This window comes from Muscardinus avellanarius (genome assembly GCF_963383645.1).
Source record: "Muscardinus avellanarius genome assembly, chromosome: 2".
Taxonomy (NCBI): Eukaryota; Metazoa; Chordata; class Mammalia; order Rodentia; family Gliridae; genus Muscardinus; species Muscardinus avellanarius.
The window spans coordinates 63,925,721-63,950,593 of record NC_137787.1 but is presented as its reverse complement, the minus strand read 5'-3'; the positions used below and the strand labels follow the sequence as shown (position 1 = coordinate 63,950,593).

The 24,873-nt window shown below is 49.7% G+C and overlaps 1 protein-coding gene across 1 annotated transcript; it reads right to left on the bottom strand.

The window, feature by feature from the left end:
• Positions 1 to 836: 836 nt before the first annotated feature.
• On the bottom strand, positions 837 to 2,602 carry DLX2 (distal-less homeobox 2; the record flags this gene model as incomplete). The annotated part of the gene is made up of 3 exons (XM_080689562.1): positions 837 to 1,235; positions 1,644 to 1,828; positions 2,206 to 2,602. 3 exons carry the CDS (start codon positions 2,600 to 2,602, stop codon positions 837 to 839), a joined length of 981 nt encoding a protein of 326 aa, XP_080545688.1.
• Between the last annotated feature and the right edge of the window lie 22,271 nt (positions 2,603 to 24,873).

The window sequence follows — 24,873 nt, the reverse complement described above, 5'->3', positions numbered from 1 at the left end:
TTTTTTTTTCCAAGGGGAAAAATGAAACGGAGGGGTTGCTGAGGTCACTGCTAAACCGCAGTTTTCACAACTGGGGGTTTTACAAAAATGTCTAAAAAGATGAAGATTTTTATACAAATAAGTCAGTGGGAAATCTGCACAGACACCTTTATTTACAAACTCTGTGTCGAAGTCCAGGCTAATAATCCTGAATAAAATTTAAAAAAGATAATTTAAACACATTTTTTGCAGTGTCCACATATTAAAAAATCATTTTTTTTCAAACATCAAAATGAGGTCATCCGCGAAGGCACCTAAACTTTTAAAAAATAAAAATAAAAAAACTCCACTGGTGATGGATGAGGAGGGCGCTGAGGGAGCCGGAGGAGGGAGGGCTAAGGCAGGAAGGGCTGGGGACTCCGGGGGCTGGGAACGGCGACCCAGAAAAAAAGCGGCGGGGCCGCCGGGGTCACGGGGGCGCGTGGGGGAGGCGGCCGGCCGGCCCCGGAGGTCAGCGGCCGCGGCGGCCGCGGCTGAGCCCGGAGGCGGACGAGGAGAAAGGAGCCCCAGAGCGCGGGGCAGCCTCGGGGGCGGGGAGGCCTCCATCAGTGGGCTCGGCTCCAGCCCCGGGGCGGTGCCGGCGCCGGGCGGCCTGGCCGGGCCGAGGGGGCGGGGAGGCGGCCCCAGGCCGGGCTCCCCGGGCCGGGGCTCCGGGCTCAGGTCGGAAGCGCAGCTGTCGGCTCCCGGAGGCGCCCCGGGCCCGGGCGCGGTGGCTGCGCGGGGGCCCGCGGCCCGGAGGACGGTCCCGCGGGCGGCGCGCGGCGGGCGCTGAGGACGCGCCTCGGCTCAGTCTCGGGTTAGAAGATGGCCCCCGCGCTCACCGGCGCGCCCCCGCCGCCGTGGTGGTGGTGGTGGTGGTGCGGCTGCGGGGTCTGCGCGGGGTGCAGCAGCGGCGCGGCGGGCTGCAGGTGCGCGGCGGCGCCCGAGGCCTGGTGGTACCAGGGGTAGCTGCCCAGGAAGGCGGAGGCCGCGCTGCCGGGGCTGGAGCCCGAGCTGCCCGCGCCGGAGCCCGAGCTGCCCGTGCCGCCGCCCGCCATGCGCTGCGCGGCGCCGAAGTCCCAGGACGCGGGGCCCGAGGCGGGCGGCGAGGCGCAGGGCGGCGACGCGCTGGCCGCGGGGTGCTGCTCCGCGGGGATCTCGCCGCTCTTCCACATCTTCTTGAACTTGGACCGGCGGTTCTGGAACCAGATTTTGACCTTGGTGGATAAAGGACCAGAGCATTAGTGCGGGCACCGGGAGCCGGCGGGGCGAGCCCCGCTGCAGCGGACCGCGCCGGGGACTGCGCTGCGCCCGGGCAGGTGCCGGGCTGCCCGCGCCCCGCGGACGCAGCCGGGCCCGGCGGGAGGGCTCGGAGCGGAACCCGCTTAATCAGAAGCGTGTTCGAAGACGACGGGGTGCCGAATCCCGGCCACCGAGGGCCGTTTTTGCCTCCCGCGCGAAGGCCCCTTTCGGATTTTCAGTTTCGGGCCTAGAAGTTTTAGTTTAAGCCCCAGGCGCAAACGTAGAAATCTTTAAAAACGACTTAAAATGCACTTGAAAAAATAACAACAAAAACCTAGAAGCTCGTGCGGAAGGCGCCCGCCTCCCCCCAGCGCGCGGCCCACCTGGGTCTGGGTGAGGCCCAGGGACGCGGCCAGCTCGGCGCGCTCGGGCAGCGCCAGGTACTGCGTCTTCTGGAACCGCCGCTGGAGGGCCGCCAGCTGGAAACTGGAGTAGATGGTGCGGGGTTTGCGGACTTTCTTTGGCTTCCCGTTCACTATCCGGATTTCAGGTTCGAGGTCCTCCTTCTCTGCAGCGAAACGGGAGCGTGAGGACCGCGCCGCACCGGGGTCCTGAAGTTCCCGCCTACCTGCGGGGCCCGGGGACCTGGCGGGACCCCGGAGGCGGGCTCTGGGGGACCCTGCGCCCCCCCCCCCCGGCTCGGCCTCACCGCGCGCCGCCGCCCGGGACCCGGAGCCGGAGCCCCCAGGGAAGCGGAGGACAGGCGGCGGGAGGCGGTGACCCGGGCGGCGCCGCGCCCCCCGCCCCGCAGGCCCCGCGCCCCGCGCCCGAGCGCCCCGGCCCCGCGGGAGCCGCAGTGTGGAGGCCGGGCTCCAGACAGCCCTCCCCAGGCACTTCGCCCCAGCCACCCCGGCGGCCAGACCGCGCGGTCTCCCGACGCCGTACCTGGCTCGTTGTTGGCGGGGGAGGCGCCGGCCCCGTAGGGCGCGTAGGAGGCGTAGGCGGCGGTGTAGCCCAGGTCGTAGCCGCCCTTGGCCGAGTAGGGCACGCTGTTGAGGCCGCCGTGGTACTGGTAGGAGCCCATGTGCGCGTAGGGCGAGGCCCCCCCGCCGCCGCCGCCCGCCGGGTGCTGCTGGTTGGTGTAGTAGCTGCTGTCCGTGGCCGTGGACACCGGCAGGGTCGGCGACTCCTGGGGCTTGTGGAGGCTGCTGCTGCTGCTGCCGCCGCCGCCCGGGCCGGCGCCGCCGCCGCTCGGGGGCTGCGGGTGCTGGTGGTACGTGCTGGAGGCCGCGATCTGGGTGGAGTGCATATCAGCCACCAGACTGTCAAAGACTCCAGTCATCCTGGCCCGGGACGGGAGAGAGCAGGGGTGGCGGGCGTGAGGGGGAAGCGAGGCGCCTCCTCTGTCTCTCCGGGTCCCTTCCAGCAGCCAATGTAATTACGGAGAGGTGGGGGGGGGAGGAAAACAAGAAACCAGGCCACGGCCTAGGCGCCTCCTCCTCGGGGGAGGCGATCACCGTGCGCTGCTTGGGACAGCGGCGGCGGGCCGCATCCTCTCCGGTGCTGAGCCCTCTCGGCTCCTCACCCGGCGCGGGCTCGGGCGGGGGCGGGCAGTGGAGGGGGCAGGGGTGACGGGGCCGGGTCGGGGCTCCTGGAGGCGGGAGCAGGTGAGCGGCCCCGAACTGCTTTAGGATTCTCTGCCAGGCGGGCTCCTGCAGGGTGGGCATTTAACACTTGTCACGTGAGCGCAGGCGACGTCACCTAGCAACAGCCAATCAGAAGCAACGGGCAGGGGGCTCCCAGCTCCCGGGAACGCGCGGCCCAGGGCCGGGAGGGGGGAGGGGGGTTGTGGCTTGGCGGGCACTTCGGCTGCCTCGGTGCAAACTGGCGGCCCCTGAGTGTGAGTTCAGACGTCTGGGGTGGGCGGGGGGGGGTGCAGGATGGCCCCCGCAGGACAGAAGGCGTGAAGACAGACTGGCATTTTGCCTCCGAGGAAGACGTAGGGTCTCTTAGCCTGTTCTGTGTGCACAGGGCAATTGCAGTGATTTGGACTCTTCTGCCCGAGGTCAGTTTTTGAACACATTTTAATCAAGTAAAGCCACACAGAGAGCCGGGCCAGCTCTATCTCCGTTTTTCCTCGAAGTGTCTGGCACTGGCTCTTTTTCAGCCACTTGACAGTCAATTGATTTAAATGATCCATAAACCATGTTTAATAATACCTGCTTCCTAACCAACCCACAGAGATATTAGGACAATTAATTGGATACTACTTAAACGTTGTTTCCTTGTTGCTTGAGAGGCTAGCTATATAAACCCAAAGGTATTATTACTTTTCCTTGTACTTTCCTGACTCTTTGAGGCTTTGAATAATTACGTACATTTGATGGGTAATTGACACCCGGAAAGCCAGGCCGGAACTTTCTCCTTCGGACAGAAAGACCAGACAGTCTAGATGGCCTTCAAAGTTACTTCAAACTTTTAAACTCGATGTTTTCACGAAACAGAAAATGAGTTAGTACTCAGGTGAGATTATAGATTTATCAAGTTTCAATACTAGATGTATCACCTCTTGTTAAAACTTGCAACAACAAATATAAAAACTTACTTCACGCACTTAATGTAACCCTGCTTTACAGTTTTGCAGGTTAGGACTCTGTTCTGCTTCATTATTGCAATTTCTTGACTTTTTTTTTTAAATAGAACTAATGACTTCCTCTATATCTCTATCTTGGTGATTGGAAACCTTGGCGGGACTGAGGTGGACGAAAACTTAGATCTACTCCCAAGTCGGAAGATCCTGCTGCGGCGCCTGCGCTGTGGCGCCACCTGGTGGACCGTGAGCGAGGTTGCGTTGGGCCGGGTAGACGGACTGATCACGCCCAGGCGCCAGCTTCTGAAACCCCCCAAAAGAACAAAATAGTAATTAAAAGCCACAAAATTGTGCTAGTGCGCGCCATCTGAAGCACCCCTTCCTAAAGACATAACATGTCGCTGAAAGAACTTGTTACAACAACTGCCTAATGGAAAACAAGTTGGTACTTTGAAAAATATGGTCTTTGGTCTTCTCCAGAAAAAGCAAGTGTGTAATTAAAACTCCAGCTTCCACACAGAGGAGTAATGGGGCAGGTAAAGCGCCTTCTAGTCGGCCTGGGTTGAGTTCCGACTGCCCTTTTGGCTCAGGAAGGCGAGGAGAGGGCAAGAGTGGTCCAATTAGAAATGCCCAGGCGAGGTGCTGTACCCCTCGGCTGCCTGCGGGTCCCCTGGACTTCGATGTTTACCCCAAATGACCGGTTGGTGTTTTGACTTCAAATTCTCTGCCACCACTGTGGTAGTTGTGTTTGCCTAATATAGGAAAAAAATTTTTCCCTGCAAATGAAAATTTAAAAAAATGTAACCGCCAAAGCCCTGCCTTCTTACCACTACTTTGTTCACACCACAAGCACGCCCTCCAGACCCTTTTGTGGTGGCAAGCTTGTTGTATTTTATTTCTTGGCAAAACGTTCGGCAGCAGCCTGAAGTCTAGGTCCGTTGGGGTCTAGAAAATGGCATCTTTCTGGAATGAAATTTTATTCGAGTCCCCTTTTATTTGTGTGGAGTGTGGGAATTGAGACGGAGGTGTGTGTGAGAGAGGTGGGGGGAGAACCCACAAGTGTATTTTGGAGAATCAAGGGGGGCTTGGGGAATTAATTCTGATAGGCAAAAACCTGGGTTTGTCCAAATAATCTGATTTTAACATCAAAATATCCCAATGATTACTTGGGTCCAAGGTAGAGACAGTGCCATGAAGGTGACACCTTTGTCCACGGTTCAGAGTAGGGTCAAGTCCCTGTCCGTAGTGGTTTAGAGGAGTAAAGAGTGAGCTCAGATGGAGTCCAGGGGAAATCCAGCTTCCTCTTCCCCCTTCTCAATTCCTCCTCCCTCAGCCCCCTCACGCTTTCCCTGCGCAGGGACCTAGGGAGTGGCAGGGACGAGGGGAGCTGGGCTCTGAGGGCTTGGCATCCTTTGGTTCCCGCCGCTGGGACCCTGCCAGTTTGCATCCCTGTTTCCCAATCGTAGCGGGAATTGGAGCCTCCGGTCTTCCCCAACGCGGGAGCCCAGCAACAAGCCCCTGGAGTTAGGTCGCCCTCCTCCCGCCAGCTGCCTTTCTCGGTCGCTACAGCGCAAAACACCGGGAATGCACTGTGAGCCTCGGCGGAACAGCTCCGGGGCTCCAGCAGCCGGGAGCTGCGGGGGGGCAGCTGTGCACCCGCGCCGGGCCCCGCCTCGCCACTGACCTGGGTCAGGAGCCGGAGCGTTGCCTTTACTGGTGCCCTTGGTTGCGCAGAAGACCGCCCAGGAGGGTGTGTTGGGGGGAGGGCGCCCCCTTCCGGCAGGGAGCGCAGGGCGTGCAGCGCCCACCCTGCTGCGGGGCTCCCGCTCCACTGTCTCATCCCGGGTCCTGGGACACGGCTTTCCAGACTGCAGGTCCCAGGGGCAATGCTTGGTTCGTTGCCTTCCCTTCGCGTTTTCATTCTCGACGTTATAGCTCTAGGAACCTGCGCTTCCCAATCCCTTTGGGGTTCCTCCTGGAACTCAAGGAACTCGGGAAAGGGTGGGGGATTCGGTTTAAGAACCTGGGTGGCCAAGTCAAAGATGCTCGCGTTTCTCTGACGTTAGGAACTCTCCAGATCCTGTAGTGTTGCAGTGCTCTGACGCTGGGTTTGTGCGCTTGCCTACAACGCAGCCTTCGCGGTCTTGGGGAGACAGCAGGGCCCCGCAGACCCTCGGGCCCTTGGGTGGACAGGACCCCTGACTCCGGGTCGGTCTCGGAATGAATGTGTGTGTATATAGACATACATTCCTGCTTAGACGCAGTAGCCAGAGACGCGCAGGGAAACACCCTTCCGAGGTGTGGCCGGATCTTGCAGAGTGGGCAGGTCCGCTGGCCTCGGTTTCCCCGCAGCCCCTAGCAGCATTCTCCTCTCCCCTCCTTACCCACTGGCTCCTGGGGTCCCCTGTGAGGTGGGTACAGTCACCCACACTGGGACAGCCCAGGCTTAGGCCCAATGCCTTGCTCACAGTCCCCCGGTGAGTCCAGACTCCCGTGCAGGTCCGAGCCCCAGGGTAGCGTTGTCTCAGGACTGGCGGGGGAAGAAGAGAGGTCAGGCCACCGCCGACTACTTTTTCCCGCCGTGTGATGCAAGCGCAGTGGGACCGATGGGACCGGGCACTGGCGGCCCCAGGTCAGGCGCCCTCCAGCTCCAGGGAAGCAGAGGTTCCGCGGGGAGACAGGGAGGTGCAGAGAACCGGGCAGGAGGCATCTCCAGACACATCCCGAGAATCCGGAAGAGAAGCCAGTGTTACTTGCGACAGTGTTACTTGCCGCTAGTCCCTGGAAGAAGCCATGCTTGGGAAGGGGGCGAGGTGAGATGTGTCCCGTAGAGACTCTGCCAGGGATTTCCTTTGCTCCCTGCTGGGCCGGGAGCCAGCCCAAGGGGCTGGACGGGATACTCAGGTACCAGCGGAGACCCTGCTGTGGCAGATCCACAGAACCAGCTCCTTCGCCTTCTGGATGCGCCTGACCAGGGAGGCTTTTTTGTTTTTTTGTAGTGCTGGGGGTGGAAGTGTGTGTGTGTGTGTGTGTGTGTGTGTGTGTGTGTGTGTGTGTACGTCTGTGTGTGTACGTCTGTGTGTGTGTGTGTGTGTGTGTTTAAAGTACAGGGTGTGGAACCCAGGGGCTTTTCTACCTGCGGGCTATACTCCCAGACCTATTTTATATTTTATTTGGAAACAGGGTCTCACTAAGTTGTTGAGAGCCTCACTAAGTAGCTGAGACTGGCTTTGAACCTGTGCGACCCTCCTGTCTCAGCCTCCCAAACGCGGGGATTACAAGCGTGCGCCACCACGCCTGGCTTATTTTTATTTTTAAACAGGGTGTCTCACTAAATTGCTGAAGCTGGGTTCCAGCCTGTGATCTTCCTGTTTCAGCTTCCTAAATAATGAGGTAGCAGGTGTCTGCTACCACAACCCACTATATGTTTGTTTTCTGCACATAGGATCAAACAGCTTGCATTTTAATTTTTATTGTTAATTTAATTATTTGTTTTTAAGTTTTTGTTGGACTGGCAATTGTACCCAGGGATGCTGTACCACTGACCTAGAGCCCTCACCTCTTTAATTTTTATTTTGCGGCAGGGCTAGGCTAAGTGACCCAAGCTGGCTGGAAACTGGAGGTCCTCCTGCCTTAGCCTCCTGAGTAACTGGGGTTGCGGGCATGTGCCATCACATCCTGATCACATTTTCGTTGTTTAGGAATCTTTCCTTTCCACATCACTACTTACGGAGCAGTGACTTTCTCTATAAGAACTAGATGAGGAGTGTACCATGATTTATGTAACTATCCTCCTATGCATTGTTATTTTGTTATTTAGTTTTTTCCAATATGTGAATAACACATGAGTGAATATCGTTGAAGAGTTTTGCCCGCTTGTCCAGTTGTTCTGAAACCTAGACTGCTAGTAATTGAATTGTGTGGTTCGACATTTTAATAGATGTCAGTATGTTCCCCTCTAAAAGGCAGGAAACGGAGGAGAAACCTTAGTGGAGTGTGAGGGAGGGGGACTGAGGGAGGAGGACGTGAGAGGAAACACTGCAACGGACGGATGTACATACACACACTGATCAATGCCAGCCGCAGTTCTGTGCACAGGGAGGTGGAGAGGGAGCCGGAGTGGGGTGGGAACGAGGAAGGCTCAGTGGGTGCCGCATGCATGGTGCCTCCATCACCCCAAACTTCGTCATGACGTCTGATTACACTGCACCAATAAAAATAAATAAAAAAGCCCCAATTGAGTTGGGCCTGGCGATGCACGACTAGAATCCCAGTACTTGGGAGGCTGAGACTGGAAGATTGCAAATTCAAGGGTAGCTTCAGCAATGCAACAAGACTATTAGCACCCTTACTAGATCCTGTTTCAAAATTTTATAAAAGGGCTGGGGGTGTAGCTCATAGTTAGAATACCCCTGGGTTCAAGCCAGGCGTGGTGGTGCACACTTGTAATCCCAGCATTTGGAGGCTGAGACAGGAAGATCTAAGTTTGCCGGCAACCTCAGCTACTATTTAGTGAGGCCACTCAGTGAGACCCTGTTTCAAAATAAAGAGTAAAAAATAGGGCTGGGGGTGTATCTTGGAGGTAGAATGCCCTGGGTTCCATCCCAAGTATCGACGGGGGGGGGGGAGAATATGCGTGAGTTCAATTCCCAATATCACAAAAATAAAAAATTAAAATTAATAGCAACAATTGAGATGATCTTGTTCTTCTTTATGGCTGAGTAATATTCCATTGTTTGTATATACCACATTTTCTGTATCCATTTTTCTTGTGGTTGTACTAGGAGATTGAGCCCAGGGGCATTCTACCTCCAAGCTACAGCCCCAGTCTTACTTTTTTTTTTTTTTTTTGAAACAGGGTTTCACTAGATTGACGAAACTCTCACTACTTGCTAAGGTTGTCCTTGAACTGACAATCCTCCTGTCTCAGGGTCCCAAGTATTGGGATTACATGTGTGTGCCACCACACTTGATGTTCGTTATCCATTGTGTTGATGGACACAAAATTATGTCATCTGCAGGAAAATGGATGGAACTAGAGAACATTATGTTAATTGGGATCAGCCATTCTCAGAAAGTCAAGGGTCGATGTTTTTTCTCGTATGTGAAAGCTAGAGAGAAAATAGGGAGCAAAAGGGACCTCAGATAAACGAGGAACCCGTCGGACAGCGTAAGGGGATTGGAGGGTAGAGCAGAGAGGGGCAGGAGGGAGGAAGAGGGGACAGCCGAAACATTCTGCGTCCACATGTGAGGCGTCACTGCCGATCTCACGAAGAGTCTGGGGTGGGGGGGGCTGGGGAGAATCATACCGAGAACTGGGTGCATGTATGTACCACGCTGGCCCTCACTCAGACGTGTAACTGCAAGGCACCAAGAGCATGTATGTACCACGCTGACCCTCACTCAGACGTGTAACTACAAGGCACCAAGAGCATGTATGTACCACGCTGGCCCTCACTCAGACGTGTAACTACAAGGCACCAAGAGCATGTATGCATCACGCTGGCCCTCACTCAGACGTGTAACTACAAGGCACCAAGAGCATGTATGTACCACGCTGACCTTCACTCAGACGTGTAACTACAAGGCACCAAGAGCATGTATGTACCACGCTGACCCTCACTCAGACGTGTAACTACAAGGCACCAAGAGCATGTATGTACCACGCTGGCCCTCACTCAGACGTGTAACTGCAAGGCACCAAGAGCATGTATGTACCACGCTGACCCTCACTCAGACGTGTAACTGCAAGGCACCAACAGTAGGACATTTTAAAAGAGCAGCAACTGTAGCGCTGTGCTCACAGTGTATGAAAAGGCCCATCTCTCAACACTGTCACTAAAAGTATTAGGAATCTTCAATAATTTTTCAAATATGACAGGTTTAAGATATTGCCACATTTTAATTTGCATAGCTTTTACTATTAGTGGAGTCAAGTGTCTTTTTATTTTGGCATTTGGTTTTCTTCTGTGAATTGCCTGTTGGTATCTTCTGCCCGTTTTTTTTTTTTTTTCTTCTAATTGAGCTGGAAGAATTTTTTTTTTCTGTGTGTGGCAGTGGGGATTAAACCTAGAATGTATTATACCTCCTAGCTACATCTCCAGCCCTATTTTATTTTTATTTTGAAACAGAGTCTTGCTAGGTTGATGAGAGTCTCACTACTTGCTGAGGCTGTCCTCAAACCAGCGATCCTCCTGTCTCAGTCTCCCAAGTACTAGGATTACAAGTGAGCGCCACCATGCCGGGAATAAGTGTGTGTGTGTGTGTGTGTGTGTGTGTGTGTGTGTGTGTGTGTGTGTGTATTTGTATTTGCAGTACTGAGGATGAAACCCAGGGGCATTCTATCTCTGAGTTACACCCCTAGCCCTATTTTCTAGTCATTTATTTATTTATTATTTATATATTTTTTATGGTACTGGGGTGGAACCCAGGGGCCTTCTACCTCCAGGCTACACTCCCAGACCTATTTTATATTTTATTTGGAAACAGGGTCTTCTAAGCCAGCTGAGGCTGGCTTTGAACCTGCGCGATCCTCCTGTCTCTGTCTCCCAAGCACGGGGATTACAAGGGTGCACCACCACGCCTGGCCTATTTTTTCAATTAATTAATTAATTAATTATTTTTGTGGTACTGGGGGTGCAATCCAGGGGCTTTTCTACCTTCAGGCTACACCCTCAGACCTATTTTATATTTTATTTAGAAACAGGGTCTCACTAAGTTGCTGAGAGCCTCACTAAGTAGCTAAGGCTGGCTTTGAACCTGTGTGATCCTCCTGTCTCAGCCTCCCAAGTGCTGGGATTACAAGTGTGTGCTGCCATGCCTGGCTTCTTAATTGTGTTTTTAGTCAAGACATCATCAATTCCTTCTATTTTACTTTTATTTTCCAGTTCAGAAATTAAATTATTATTATTATTTTTTTGGTACTGGGGATTGAACCCAGAGGCATTCTACCTCCAAACTACACCCTCAGCCTGAGTTTATCTCTTATTTGGAAACAGGGTCTCATTAGGTTGCTGAGAGCCTTGCTAAGTTGCTGAGGCTGGCTTTGAACCTGCAATCCTCCTGTCTCAGCTTTCTAAATACTGGGATACAAGTGTGTGCCACCATGCCTGGCTAGAAAACTAATTAATTAAGTTTTGCAGCACTGGGAATTGAGCCCAGGGCCTCCTAGATGCTATGCTAGCACTCTACCACTGAGCTCCAACCCTAGCCCTATCTTTTAAATTTTATTTTGAGACAGGGTCTTGCTAAATTTCCTGGGATGGTCATGAACATATAATCTTCCTGTCTCAGCCTCCCAAATTGCTGGGATTATAGGCATAAACCACCACACCTGGCTAAGTGTTTTGGTGCTAGAGATTGAACCCAGAGCCTCACTTATGCCTGCTAAACACGAGCTCTACCCCTGAGCCACACACCCCACGCCTAGACATTTTGCTTTGTGTGGACAGATGTGTGGCTGACTCGGCCTGTTTCCCTTCCTTCCTCTTTCCTCTTTTAATGCTTCCTGGTCTTTAGGTCATGATCATAGATGCCATCATTGCCTTAAGGTTATAGAAATATTTCTCCATATTTTCCTCTAACACTTTAAGAGTTAATATATGTAGTGGTTATAAATATGAACTTTGGGCTCAAATTCTAACTTGGCCACTTGCTACCTGTGTGACTTTGGGAAAGTTTTTTTAATTTCTCTGTGCTTTAATTTAGTGTTTAATCAGCCCCAAACACCATCATTTGGATTAGTGATTAATACTTGTGTAATAGACCAAATGATGTTTCCAAAAATCTAATGTTTGAAGAATCGAGCCTACATTTCCCAGCCTCCTTTGCAGTTATGTGAGGCCCTGTGACTCGATTCCAGGGGATGGAAGGAGTGGGAGTCCTGCGCGCCACTCCTGAGGCAGGGCCTCACCACCTGGAGTCAGAGCCTCCCTGGGCGGCAGCCTCCTTCCTCTAGCTCCTTCAGCTTTGCACACAACCTGGCTCCAGGGGGGTCTTCAGTATACTTGGAAGGTTGTCTGACCAGGAACTCCTTCCTTCCTTCCCCTCTGCCCCTCTTTTTCCCTTCCTTCTTTTCTTCCTTCCTTCTTCCTTTCCTCCCTTCCTCTCTCCTTCCTTCCTTCTTTCTGTACTGAAGGTTGAACTCAGGGGCATTGTACCTCTGAGCTATACCCCCAGCCATTTTATTTTATTTTATTTTATTTTATTTTATTTTATTTTATTTTATTTTATTCTTGAGAGTCTCGCTAAATTGCCAAGGCTGGCTGGGAACCTGTGATCCTCTTTCAGCCTCCCAAGGACTGGGATTACAGACATGCACCACCATACCACGTAACTTCTCATATATTTATTTTTTTTGCGGTACTGGGGATTGAACCCAGGGATATCCTACCTCTGAGCTACACCCCCAGCCCTATTTTTTATTCTTTATTTTGAAACAGGATCTCACTGAATTGTGGAAGGCCTCATTAAGTAGCTGAGGCTGACTGTGAACCTGAGATACTCCTATCTCAGCCTCCCAAGTGCTGAGATTATAAGCCACATCTGGCCTCATATTTTAAACTATTGACTTTTTTTTTTTTTGTGGTACTGGGGCTGGAACCTAGGGGCATTCTACCTCCGAGCTACACCCCCCAGCCCTATTTTTTATTCTTTATTTTGAAACAGGGTCTCACTGAGTTGTAAAGGGCCTCACTAAGTAGCTGAGGCTGTCTGCGAACCGTGATCCTCCTGTCTCAGCCTCCCAAATGCTGGGATTAGAAGCATGTGCTATCACGCCTGGAGAGCAGTGTGTGGTTTTTTGAACAAAACAAAACTTCATTCTAATACAAGTAACCAAACCCTCAGACTTTCCAGAGACAAACTGAAGAAAGGGGTTGCTGCAGTGGGCAACCCTGACTCCCTTGCAGCGGCCTGGTTGAGCTCACTCCTTGCTGAGGCTGTCCTTGAACCTGCATCCTCCTATCTTGGTCTCCCAAAGACTGGGATTCTAGGTTTGCACCACCATACCTGGCTATTCAATTTTATTTTGAGACAGGTCTACCAACGCTGTCCAGGCTGGCCTTGAACTTGAGATCTTCCCGCCTGAGCTTCCCAAGTCACTGGAATTAACAGGTGAGTCCCATTGAGCTCAGCTTGCAAACTTCTTCTCCTTGTGCTTATGGTGAAACATATTGCAGACCAAACAGACATGGAGTGGGATCTGCTTTGGAAGCAAAAGCTCTTGTTCTTAGAGCCAGGGTTTTCCTGAAGGAGGCAGGTGTAGGAGTAGGTCTACTGAGCAATGTTAAACAAGTAAAAGCAGAGGAGAGACGCACTTGGCTGCTATTTGCCAGAGCTTGGCTCTCTGCATCGGAATCTGTAGGATTCTTATTAAGACGTTTAAATAGTGCTTTCTGGACCATGCTCAGAGTTCCTGAGGGCAGAAGAGGAGAAGCCTGCATTCAATATTTTCTCACAAGTGATCTTTAGGCAAAGAAAGGGTTGAGAAGAGAGGGTTACACTGGACATTAGCAGCTGAGAAAGGAGTAATAATGGTTAAAATGGTTACTATTTATTGAGTTTTAAGTTGTATAACGAAGGCCAATGAGATTAAGTAAGACATCTGAGGTCACATAGCTTGAAGGTGATGGGTCTGAGTCTCCAACTGGAACTACCTGACCTCAAGCCCTAACTGTGAACCACCAAGTCGAGCAGAGTTTAAGACAGCAATGTTGCAGAAAGGCCGGGAGGTGAGTTGCACCAGGTGATGGCTTGGCTGGGCTCTACTCTCTTTGCTGTGTGATGCAGGCAAATTGCACGAGTTCTCTGGTTTTGATTGTCTCCTCTGTAAAATGAGGTTCTAATGACTTCCCTCTCAGGTTAGTGGGAGTATGTATGGAGTTTATTGTTCATGGTGGGTGAGTGCTATGGTCCCAACGTTCTGTGCTTTTATCATGCTCTGCCCTTTTCTCCAATTAGAGCAGGAATGAAGGGGCTTTGAGAGATCAGAGGCCCACTCAAAGGAGGGCCTCACCAGCAAGGAGGAGTAGAGGCCAGCCTTGAGCGAGGCTGTGAGTCAGCCTTCTGGGATTGCCCAGGGACAGGAGAGCGCAGAGGCCTGCTTGGGCCCCTGCAGGCTTTGGGCTGAGCTGCCAGGTCCTCCAGCCTGCGATCTTCATGAAGCCAGGGCAGTCTGCTTTCAGCCGGCTTCAAGAATATTCCTAAAGCGCAGGGACTCCGTGTCGTTCCTGGGGTATTTTCAGGATTCTTATTTTGAAGTACATTAGTAGTTTCTAGTGAAAAATGTTGTAGATGGAGGGCAAGGAATCATTTGATTACTTAATTTTCATGTTTACATAGCATTTGTTTGAAAGTAGTGAGAATCTAAATTCCAAATGTGGTTACAAAATCAGCCTCCACTTAAACTGGTAAGTGCATTTTAATGAAGCTTAATTTTAAAGCATAAATTTGCATATTGAAACCTGCCCGAGCCAACTTTGAGAATATGATCCTCAGAGAACTGGTTCTCCAGTTTTCTGAGACCGTGGCGATTCTTCCCAATTGCTTTTCAGCCTGAAAACATGAACTAACGTGGAATAAAGCTTAGAGAACGGAGAAGACCTAAATGAAGCATTAGCTGTGAGACAGTGCTCTTCAGGTCATTCTTAGGATGGTCTTTGGAACCCAAACATCAAGATGTTGGAATAGTATGTTAAACATTCACTCAACAGTTCATTTGTATTTAAATCAACAGAAATAAGAGCCTTAAAATGATTCACAGGAATTTGCCACATAAGGAATAGTTTCCATTTTCTGCTAATATCTTCATGCAAAAAGCAAAACTCATTAATACACTTATCACAAGTCTAACAGTTTCAGAGGGGCCTTGATAGTCATATAAAAATGAAGCTGAGTTTATTTCTTTCTTTCTTTTTTTTTTTTTTTTTGCAGTACTAAGGATTGAATCCAGGGGCATTCTACCTCCGAGCTATACCCCAGCCCTATTTTTTATTCTTTATTTTGAAACAGGGTCTCACTGGGTTGCAAAGGGCCTCACTAAGTAGCTGAGGCTGTCCGCGAACTGCAATCCTCCTGTGTCAGCCTCCCAAAGTTGGGATTACAAGCATGAGCCAGCATGGCTGGCTGAGAAGTGTATTTCAATCTTTTATAATTGTAAAAGGTAACACAGAAGGTAAAAGCTGCTGAGGAGCAGAGCTGAGTGTGACAGGAGGCTCAATGTGGCCAAATGCCTACTACCTGGCCTTTTACAGAACAAGCTGACAGACCCTTTCCCTCATGCAAACCTCAAATTTGCATTTTATGGTTGCTCTTTCAAAGGCCAAACTGTCAACAAACACTTGTAACTCACACCATCATCTACCATCTCTGACTTAACATTTGTTTCCACTTTGGGGTTCTCTTGGGTCTTTCATGACTTCTGCCTCAAAAATTTCCCGTATGCAAAAACTCTGTCTCCACCAAGTTGCTGACCCCTTCAGGCGTCTCTGTCCCTGCAGGTAACAGGAGGGCTGTAGCAGGTGCTCTTCTGTGACTAACCCCCTGTGGGTCCGCCCCAGCCCCAGCCTGTCCTCCCCGCCTGTGTCAGCCCTCCTTCCCAAGGCTTTTCCTCTATAGCAGTTGGAAGGCGCCACGTGTGTGTTTTAACCAGGGCATAGTCTGCTTGGCCAAGTCACTAGAGCACCTTCATGGTGACTGTTTCTTCACTTAGTAGATCTTATTTTATTTTTGTGGTACTGGGGATTGAACCCAGAAGCATTCTACTTCTGAGCCCTGTTTTTTTATTTTTATTTTTAATTTTAAAATACAACCTAAGTTTTGGAGGGCCTTGCTGAGTTGCTGAGGCTGGCTTCTAAACCTGTGATCGTCCTGTCTCAGCCTACAGGTGTGTGCCACCACGCCTAGCTGCTTCATGGACTTAAATGGTCTTCACTTTCCACTTTCACATGGGTGAAAGTCTGAAAAAGCTGGAGAATGAGTTGACAGTGAAAACAAAAACAGCAAAACTAATTGGTTGCTTTTAGTGCTACATGAAAATCCCTGGAATTTATTTTCTAAGACACAACTCTGTATGTTCTAGAATTATACTTGAGGTTTAATTTGTGGAGGTATGATTGACAACTCAGAGAAGTCACTGCCATTGTAAGATTTCTTATATTTCCAAAGAGAAGGTGACACATGACATCAAAACCTACAGCCCCAAGGGAAACACAGGTTGGTCAGGAGGCAGAAGACAGAAAACATGGCCAGGTCAAGAGAGACGGCAGCATTAGGCCAGAGCTTTTATTGGGGGTATTGTTGGGGAAAAGCAAGGCAAATCCAGGGAAGCAGTTTGAGAGTGGCTAATAATTCCTCTAAGCCTCGGGGCTGTCCCTATTTATCTAGTCTCTGGTCCTAGGATGATTTAGGGCAGGATATGAGAGTTTAGAAAGGAGAAGGCTAGGGCTATAGATTTAGGATTGGTTGATTTGCATATAAAAGGAGAGTAAACTAGGGTGGCACTTGCTGGTAATCCCAGTGCTTGGGAGGCTGAGGCGGGAGGATTGAAGGTTCACAGCCAGCCTCAGCTACTTAGTGAGGCCTCCACAATTCAGTGAGACCCTGTTTCAAAGTAAAAAAATAAGGATGAGGGTGTAGCTCGAAGGGTAGAATGCCCCTGGGTTTATTCCCTAGGACCTAAAAAAAATTGCTACCTCCTGCACCAAGCATGTGTGTGTCACCATGATCAGTTAGAGTCTCATTTCTCAAAAGAAAATTTTGTTTTGTATCATCATCATCACCATCATCACCATCATCATAATCATCATCACCATCATCATCACCATCATCATAATCATCATCACCATCATCATCACCATCATCATCACCACCACCACCATCATCATCATCATCTGGTACTGAGTGTTGAACACAGGGACATTCTACCTCCGAGCTACACCCTCAGCCCTATATTTTATTCTTTACTTTGAAATAGAGTCTCAATGAATTGTGGAGGGTCTGACTAAGTAGCTGATGCTGGCCATGACCCTGAGGTCCTCCTGTCTCAGCCTCCCAAGTACTGAGCTCACAGGCGTGTGCCCCCATGCCTGGCTGGTTGGTGTTTTTTGAGGTGGGAGTCTCTCTGTGTTTCCCAGGCTGCTCTTGAACTCATGGTCACAAATGATCCTCCTGCTTCAGTTTCCTGAGCAGCTGGGGCAGCAAGCTCATGCCGCCAAGCCCAGGCTTCAACCAGCACCGGTGAAGAGCTTCCCTGAGGGTTTCATCTGCAGGCCTAACACCTCACTTACAGGAAAAGCAGTGTTCCACGATGGTGTAGAAAGCCTGCCGCCCCTTGGGTGTCAGCCCATTTGCTATGTTGCTCCCCCTTCGTGCTGGGACCCGCAGTGCCGCCCTCCAGCCTCTGCCCACCGCGTTTCTGCATCCCTCTTTCGCTTCCTCGGTTTTTTACATCTCACACATCTCCCTCCCAGACCAGACAGTGGCCACCTACCCCACGCTTCCTATCTCCTTCCCAGTCTTTTTGTTCTTAGCACTTTGGACTCATTTTATATGCATTTTTACATTTGTTCCTCTTTGTTTACTGCCTGTCTTCCCCCTGGAATATAAATTCCATTTTGGTAGGAATTGTTGGGCCAGAGCCTGAGACACAGGAGGTGGTTATTATTCCTTAGTAAGTGAATAAATAAATAGCAAGCACGGTTATATAGTTCATGTTTATTTGTATAACCATTTGTATGTGTGTTTGTGATTGAACCCAGGGGCATTCTATCTCTGAGCTACACCCCCATTCCTATTTTATTTTTTATTTTGAAATAGGGTCTCACTGAATTACCGAGGCTGGCAGTGAACCTGAGGTCCTCCTGTCTCAGCCTCCCAAGTACTTAAATCACAGTTGTACAGTCATTTTGTAAAAGGAGAGATGACATTGTACATATAATATTCAGCTTGCTTGTTCACCCCCCAGCAGAAATCTGGAACAGTTTTCTACATTAGCTTAAGTGGGTGAGGTATATATATATGGATTGAGCCCAGGGGTTCTCTATTGCTAAATTAGATCGTTAGCCACCCCCTTTTTTTATTTTGAGTCAGAGCTCACTACATTGCACTAGCTGTCCTTGAATTTATAATCCTCCTGCCTCAGCCTCTTGAGTGGCTGGGATTATAGGTGTGTATCATTACAACTGTCTCAGTCTTTTCTGTTAAGCAGCTGCATAGTATTCCAGAGTATAGCCAAACCATAATGCATTTAAACACTAATTGCTGGTCACTAGGGTACTGAGAATTTTGTAATTTCCTAAAATGACAACAGAAAATCAAGGAAAAGAATGCAGTCAAGATTGAAGGTGCAAAACTCTCTCCAGAAATTACCATGGAACTATTGGTCATTTCTGAGTTTCTTGGACTACAATTCCTTCCTTCCTATCTTCCTTCCTTCCTTCCTTCCTTCTTTCTTTCCTTCCTCCCTCCCTCCCTCCCTCCCCTCCCTTCCCCTTCCCTCCCCTCTTTTCCTTTCTCTCTCTCTCTCTCTCTCTCTCTCTCTCTCTCTCTCTCTCTCTCTCTCTCTTTCTTCTTCTTCTTCTTCTTCTTCTTCTTCTTCTTCCTTCTTCTTCTTCTTCTTCTTCTTCTTCTTCTTCTTCTTCTTCTTTCTCTCTCTCTCTCTCTCTCTCTCTCTCTCTCTCTCTCTCTCTCTCTCTCCCTCTCTCTCAGGTACTGCATATTGAACTCAGGGGTGTTCTACTTCTGAGCTACACCTCCAATCCTATTTTTAAAAACAGGTTCTGGTTAGGTTGCCAAGAGTCTTGCTGAATTTCTGGGGTTGATCTCAAACCTGTGATCCTCCTGTCTCAGCCTCCCAAGTACTAGGATTACAGCTGTGCACCACCATGCCCGGCCAAGTTTTTCTTTAATCTTGGCTATTTAATTGGAAAAAAGTTTCACAGAGGAGGTTTGGACAGAGATGGACTTTGGAACCATCACATACACCTACAAGAATTCTGCATTAATGACCCAGTTACTAGAGGAGAGCTCTGCACAGGCATATGGTGGGTAGGATCCCTTCATTTCCCTTGACCCAAGTCACCCCATCTGTCTACACCTGTGTCTGGTCGTGAATGCCCTTTGCTGACTATTCCATTCATCTGCCATTTGACTTCAAAATTAATACCTGAAGCTGCATGTGCTGGCCAGTTTTTTTCCTTAGTAATCACGTATCTCTTCTATTTCTCTTCATTTAAACCCCACTTTTCAATCTTCTCCTTTAGAGCTAGTTCTGTGGGCTCTTTCCCCTTTGGAATCTGGAATCTGTCCGATCCTCTGACATCCTCTGTACTCAAGTTCAAACCTCATCTCTCAGTGATGCTTGATGATGTGGCCTTCATCTTACCTTTCATGTCCTCCCTGGCCTTGGACAAGACCATCTGCTCCTTCCCAGCATCTCCCTGGCTTTAATCTGTTGCCCTGGCTCTGATCTGTGCTCCTGACACCTGCAGGCCCAGCCCACATAATAGGCTCTTCCTCCCTAATCTTCAGAAAGCCCGCCTGCTTCCTGAGTGATCTCAGGCTCCCTGACCAACTTCCCAGGCTACGCGGGTCAGCTTCTCTTGAAGACTGGATGTTTCTTTTTCATGTGATCTTTCTTCCGGCTCTGATGAAAGTTTCTTTTTGGCTTCATTAGGGTGCTCTGGGACCGTAGTTGGCCTTCCATAACTTCAGCGAGGTGGAGCATCACTAGGTGAGGGCCCTGCGGGCTGGCAGTGGGGAGAGGCCACTGTGTACGGGAGGGAGGGGCTGTTGGGTTTGAGGAAGTGCTGTTGGAGTATAGAAGATACTTGTTTCTACTATAAGTTGGTAGGGTGTGTGTGTGTGTGTGTGTGTGTGTGTGTGTGTGTGTGTACATCCTGCTTTCCCTCTAGATAGTAGTCCTCTTGATAATAGCTATGGAATATTTTTTCCAGAAAAATGCATATACACACAAAATTTTGAATAGACTAATGCATGTGTCCTTTAAGCCCACTCAGAATCCCATAGCCCCGGGGCAGGCTACACTTCCTTGGAGCATGTTTCACAATTATGTTTTGCTTTTCTCCCCCTTCCTGTCTCCTGACTGCTGGAAAGCCTTGCCTTAATGATACAATGGAATGGACATGGAATGACTTCTTTTATTTTTTATTTTTGCAGAACTGGGGGTGGAGCCCAGGGGCATCTACCTCTGAGCTACACCCTCAGCACATTTTTAAAAAATTCTTTATTTTGAAACAATGTGTAAGTTGCCAAGGGCCTCACTAAGTAGCTGAGGCTGGCCCAGAGCCTGTGATCCTCCTGTCTCAGCCTCCCTGGTAATGGGATTACAAGCGTCGCTACCACACCTGGCTTAGAATGACTCTTAATGTTATCATTTGTTTTCCTTCTTTTGGAAACAAGTTTTGCTTCTTGTTGGCACATTCCAGGTTGGGACTTAAATAATTAAAAAGGTTCTTCCCCCAACCCTGAGTTACTTGTATTGTGGAGGATGTTGGTGAGAATTCTGTGTGTGTGTGTGTGTGTGTGTGTGTGTGTGTGTGTGTAATACTGGAGATTGAACCAGGATGTTCTACCTCCAAGCTACAGTTCCAACCCTTTATATTTTTTGTCTTGAAACAGGGTCTGCTAGGTTGCTAAGAGTCTCACTCAGCTGTTGAGGCTGTTCTTGAATCTACGATCCTCCTGTCTCAGCCTTCCAACTACTGGGATCACCGGCGTGTGCCACCATGCCCGCCTTGTTGGTGGGAATGTTTTAATTTTTATTGGGGATTCTACAATGCTTGTTCTTTGACTCTTTTCACACAGAACTCAGCTTGGGTCTCGGGGAGTAACCAGGAACAAAAAAAGTAAAAAATAGTAGCATAGCCTCGGTGTTCAGAGCATGGGCTCCCAGAGCCAGACTGAGTTAAGAATCGTAAGCTGGCAGTTTAAAGGTTAGAGAAGCCAGTAGAGAAAGTTTTAGTCTGCCCAGCATTTCCAAAAGCAAAATTATCTTGAGCTCAGTAAAAGGTATTATCTTTATATCAATAAGAGCAATGTGCAACTGTTGTCTTATTCTGATTCTCTTAAAGTATTTATGTCAATTATTTGCCCTAGGCGACAGAGTTTAGAATTTCACTTTCCATTCGTAAGGCGGGCATTCTACCCACCTCAAAGAACTAATTGAGCTTATGAATGTTAAGAACTAAATGAATTATCTTGGTTCCTGTAAGTTCTTAACAACTTGTACATCTGGTTATTAATGGTAATTGACATTGCTGAGTGCCTTTGGAAGTGCTTACGAGTACAAGCTAGAAGCATGGGGGGAGCGTTTGGGGTGGAGACAAGAGAGGACCTGTGTGATATTAAGTTGGTTTGAGAATAACATTTGGCTTGCTTGCTAGGAGAGCCGCAAAGGTGGAAAAGTTTGGTCCAGACAATTTTGGAACAGCAGTCTGGAGTTACTTACTGGCTCCCAGCTCAGAGAGGTCAAGGATTCTGTTAGAGTAGGAATGCATGGTTCCCACCACTTTTCCCTCCTCCTCCTCCTCCTCCTCCTCCTCCTCCTCCTCCTCCTCCTCCTCCTCCTCCTCCTCCTCCTCCTTCCTGGAGGGTCTTGCTGATGCTAGGCGAGTGCTCTCCCACTGAGCCACCTCCCCAGCCCTCTACTTACTGCTTCTTGCAGGGTTGGGAGACCTCTGCCAGCCTCCTCCCTGTGCGCCTCACCCATGGGCAGGCTGTGCTTCCCATAACTGTCCTCTCTCACTGGCCACTCTCTGGACTTCACAGGCATTTGCAGACCTATGCTTCTGATGCACAGCATGCTCCACAGCCCTGGTAGGGAGCCCCAGGAAGCCACAGCCCACCCTGGGTGTCTAGAGCTCATTTAATTAGCAGCCAGGATCCAGGGCTTGTCAGGACTTCCATGAGCTGACCACTTTGGCCTGGCTTGGTTTGACCCTTCAGTGACTCAGGGTCTGCTGTCTGTGGGATGTTGGGGCAGCCCCTGCCGGGGCAGGCAGGTGGCTTGCTTTCTGCCTTTGGGTGGCAGGGCTGCAGGGCACAGCTGTGCCATTGAGCTCAGGCTGCCGTCAGAGCTGGAGGATCTGGGGAAGGCTGAGGATGGGTTAAGGATGAGGGCTAAAACTGAGGGTTGATACAAACACAGGCTCAGAGTCCAGGTCCTGGGTTGAGAAATCAGCTCTATGGTCTACAAGTGGAGTGGCCCCAGATAAATCCAGGGTTTAATCTCCTGGAGTCTCAGTTTTCTCATCTATAAAATGGGAATGATAATAATACCTACCTTGAAGGAATAAATGAATAAAATATTTATAACATGTATAATTACTATAAATAAATGTTGGCTGCAATGATTAATTATTAGTATATGGCCAAGGCTTGGGTTGCTGAACTGGTCATTGGGAGTAGGCACTGGTCCAGGCAGGGCTACGGGATGCAATAAAACTAACCAGGGAATACGGCAGACTTGGGTCAAATGTTAGAATGGCTAGGGTTAGGGTTGGTACTAGAATATATAGCATGGTCTAGACTTTCATCAAGGGGTGAGAGGAAGGGGAAGAGACTGGGGGCAAACAGAGGCAGCCTCCGTTCTGCTCCCTGCCTTGAGCCCTGACACGGACACAGGTACTACCCTGTCCTGCTGTGCTCCATGGGATCAGGGTGCCTGAACCCACAGAGTGAGGTGGGAAGGCAGTGGAAGACTGAGCTATCTGAACACAGTCAGGGCCGTGGTGAGTGTGGAGTCAATGCCAATGTGGCTGCCGGGGAAGAATAACCACGGTGGTCATCTGCCTCCCACATGCCCCCCTGCTAAGGGCTGTCTCCTTGCCATTATTGGAAAAACCTGAGAGAAGTCTGGAGCGCAATCTTGGGTCCCCAGGACAGTGGACTTGTCACCAGTGCTCCTTCCCATGGTCTGGCAGAGCCAAAGCGTGGACGCTGGGCTGGGGAGGATGGGGCCTCCCAGGGAAGGTTTCTTTTTCACCCAGGGCCTGTGCCGTCTGCCTGATGAGGTCGTCCCTATGTTTATGACCAGGGCCGTCATCGTCGGCAGGCAGTTGGTGGAAATGTTTGCTTCTGAAAGGAGAAGTGCACAGAAGGTGGAGAGGGTCTGAGAGCCCAGAAGGGCAGCCTCAACCTGTATTGAATCAAGTAGAATTAGCTCCAGCACGCACGGGTGGGTGGATGGAAAAGAGCCCAGCAGACACGTTGTCAGGGGCAGGAGTGGAAGTCATTATTTTCTATCATTTCCGTACCCTGTTCACTTTGTACACTGGTTAGGACAGACACACAGTTGTTATCCATTTATCCATACAGCGCTGCCAGGACTCGCCGTGGGAATGTGCGTGTTGACGCCAAGGGTCTCTTGATGTCCTCAGAGCTGTGGGCGCTGCCCTGGCCAGAGTACTGTGGAAATGCTGGGCCCTGGAGCCTGGTTGCTCCGAGGTCCACACCCGAATCAAAGGCAGGGTGCGTCTGGTGAGTGTGTGTGTGGGTAACAGAGACTAAGGAATGCGCTGACACTGGTTTAGGGACAGAAAGGAAACTTCTTTGAGAGCTAAGCACTCTGGTGTGATTAAGACTCACGTTATTATATTAAGATTATTTTAAGCAGTCTATAATAATAGCAAAGTGAAAGGAAGTTAGTGCATGAGGGCCGGCTGAAAACCAGGAGGAGAAGCACCACAGGCCTGCTCCTCAGAATCATGGGTGTTGGTAGAACCCCTGCCCACGCCACTGTCATCTGAGGTCTTTCCCAGGGTGCGGCCAGTGTCCTTAAAGATGAAATAGAAAGATGGGCATGGTGGCACATGCTTGTAATCCCAGTATTCCAGAGGCTGAGACAAGAGGATCGCGGTTTGAGGACAGCCTCAGCTCAGCTACTTAGTGAGGCTCTTTGCAACTCAGTGAGATTCCACTTCAAAATAAAGAATAAAAATAATGACAAACTAGAAATACTGAGAACATTGGAAAGCACAAGTCAAAATTTTATTGTTGCAGATGATAGGATTTTATACATCGCCTACTACGAGGATCAAGCAAAAGAAAGCTCCTGCTACTGGATATAATGAGAATGGAGTGTGTTGGTTGTAAGGAGGGTAGGAATAAGAACTTTCCCTCATGCTAAAACTGATGGACTTTAAAATATAATGAGAGAGAAAAAGAGAGAGAGATTGTATTCTTTAAATCAGATTCATAAAACATCCAGAAATTGTCCAGTGTGGTGGCGCACACTTGTAATCCCAGCATTTGGGAGGCTGAAACAAGAGGATTGTGGTTAGTGGCCAGCCTCAGCTACTTAGTGAGGCCCTTAACAACTCAGTGAGACCCTGTTTAAAAAATAAAAAGAAGACTAAAAAATAGGACTGGGGGTGTAGCTTGGAGGTCAAATGCCCCTGGGTTCCATCCCCAGTACTGCAAAAAAAAAAAAAAAAAAAAATCCAGAAATTACCTTAATGAGAAATGTGCCCTCAGATCTATGCAAAGAAAACAAAATAAGCCGGGCGTGGTGGCGCATGCTTGTAATCCCACGCTTGGGAGGCGGAGACAGGAGGATCGCACAGGTTCGAAGCCAGTCGTGCTGGCTTAAGAGACCCTGTTTCCAAATATAAAAAAGTATAAAATAGGTCTAGGAGCGTAGCCTGGAGGTAGAAGGGCTTCCACAAACCCCAGTACCACCAAAAAAAAAAAAAAAAAAAAAAAGAAAAGAAAACAAAATAAATTTGCTGACAGTAATAAAGATGTGAATGAATGAATGAACCGCCCATGCTTCTCCCCATTCCCCACGACAAGTGTATGAAAAGCTCATATGTTTCTTCATTAACTACTTACTGCATTGGTACTATGGGCCATGGGCTGGGAATTCAGTGGTGAAATACATAGATGTAGTCCCAACTTTTGTGAAATTTACATTTGAATGAAAGGAATGAATGATAAAGAACAATTTATTTTATAAACAGAGCTCAAAATAAGTATCTGAGAGAAATGGCCTTTCTCCTTGACTT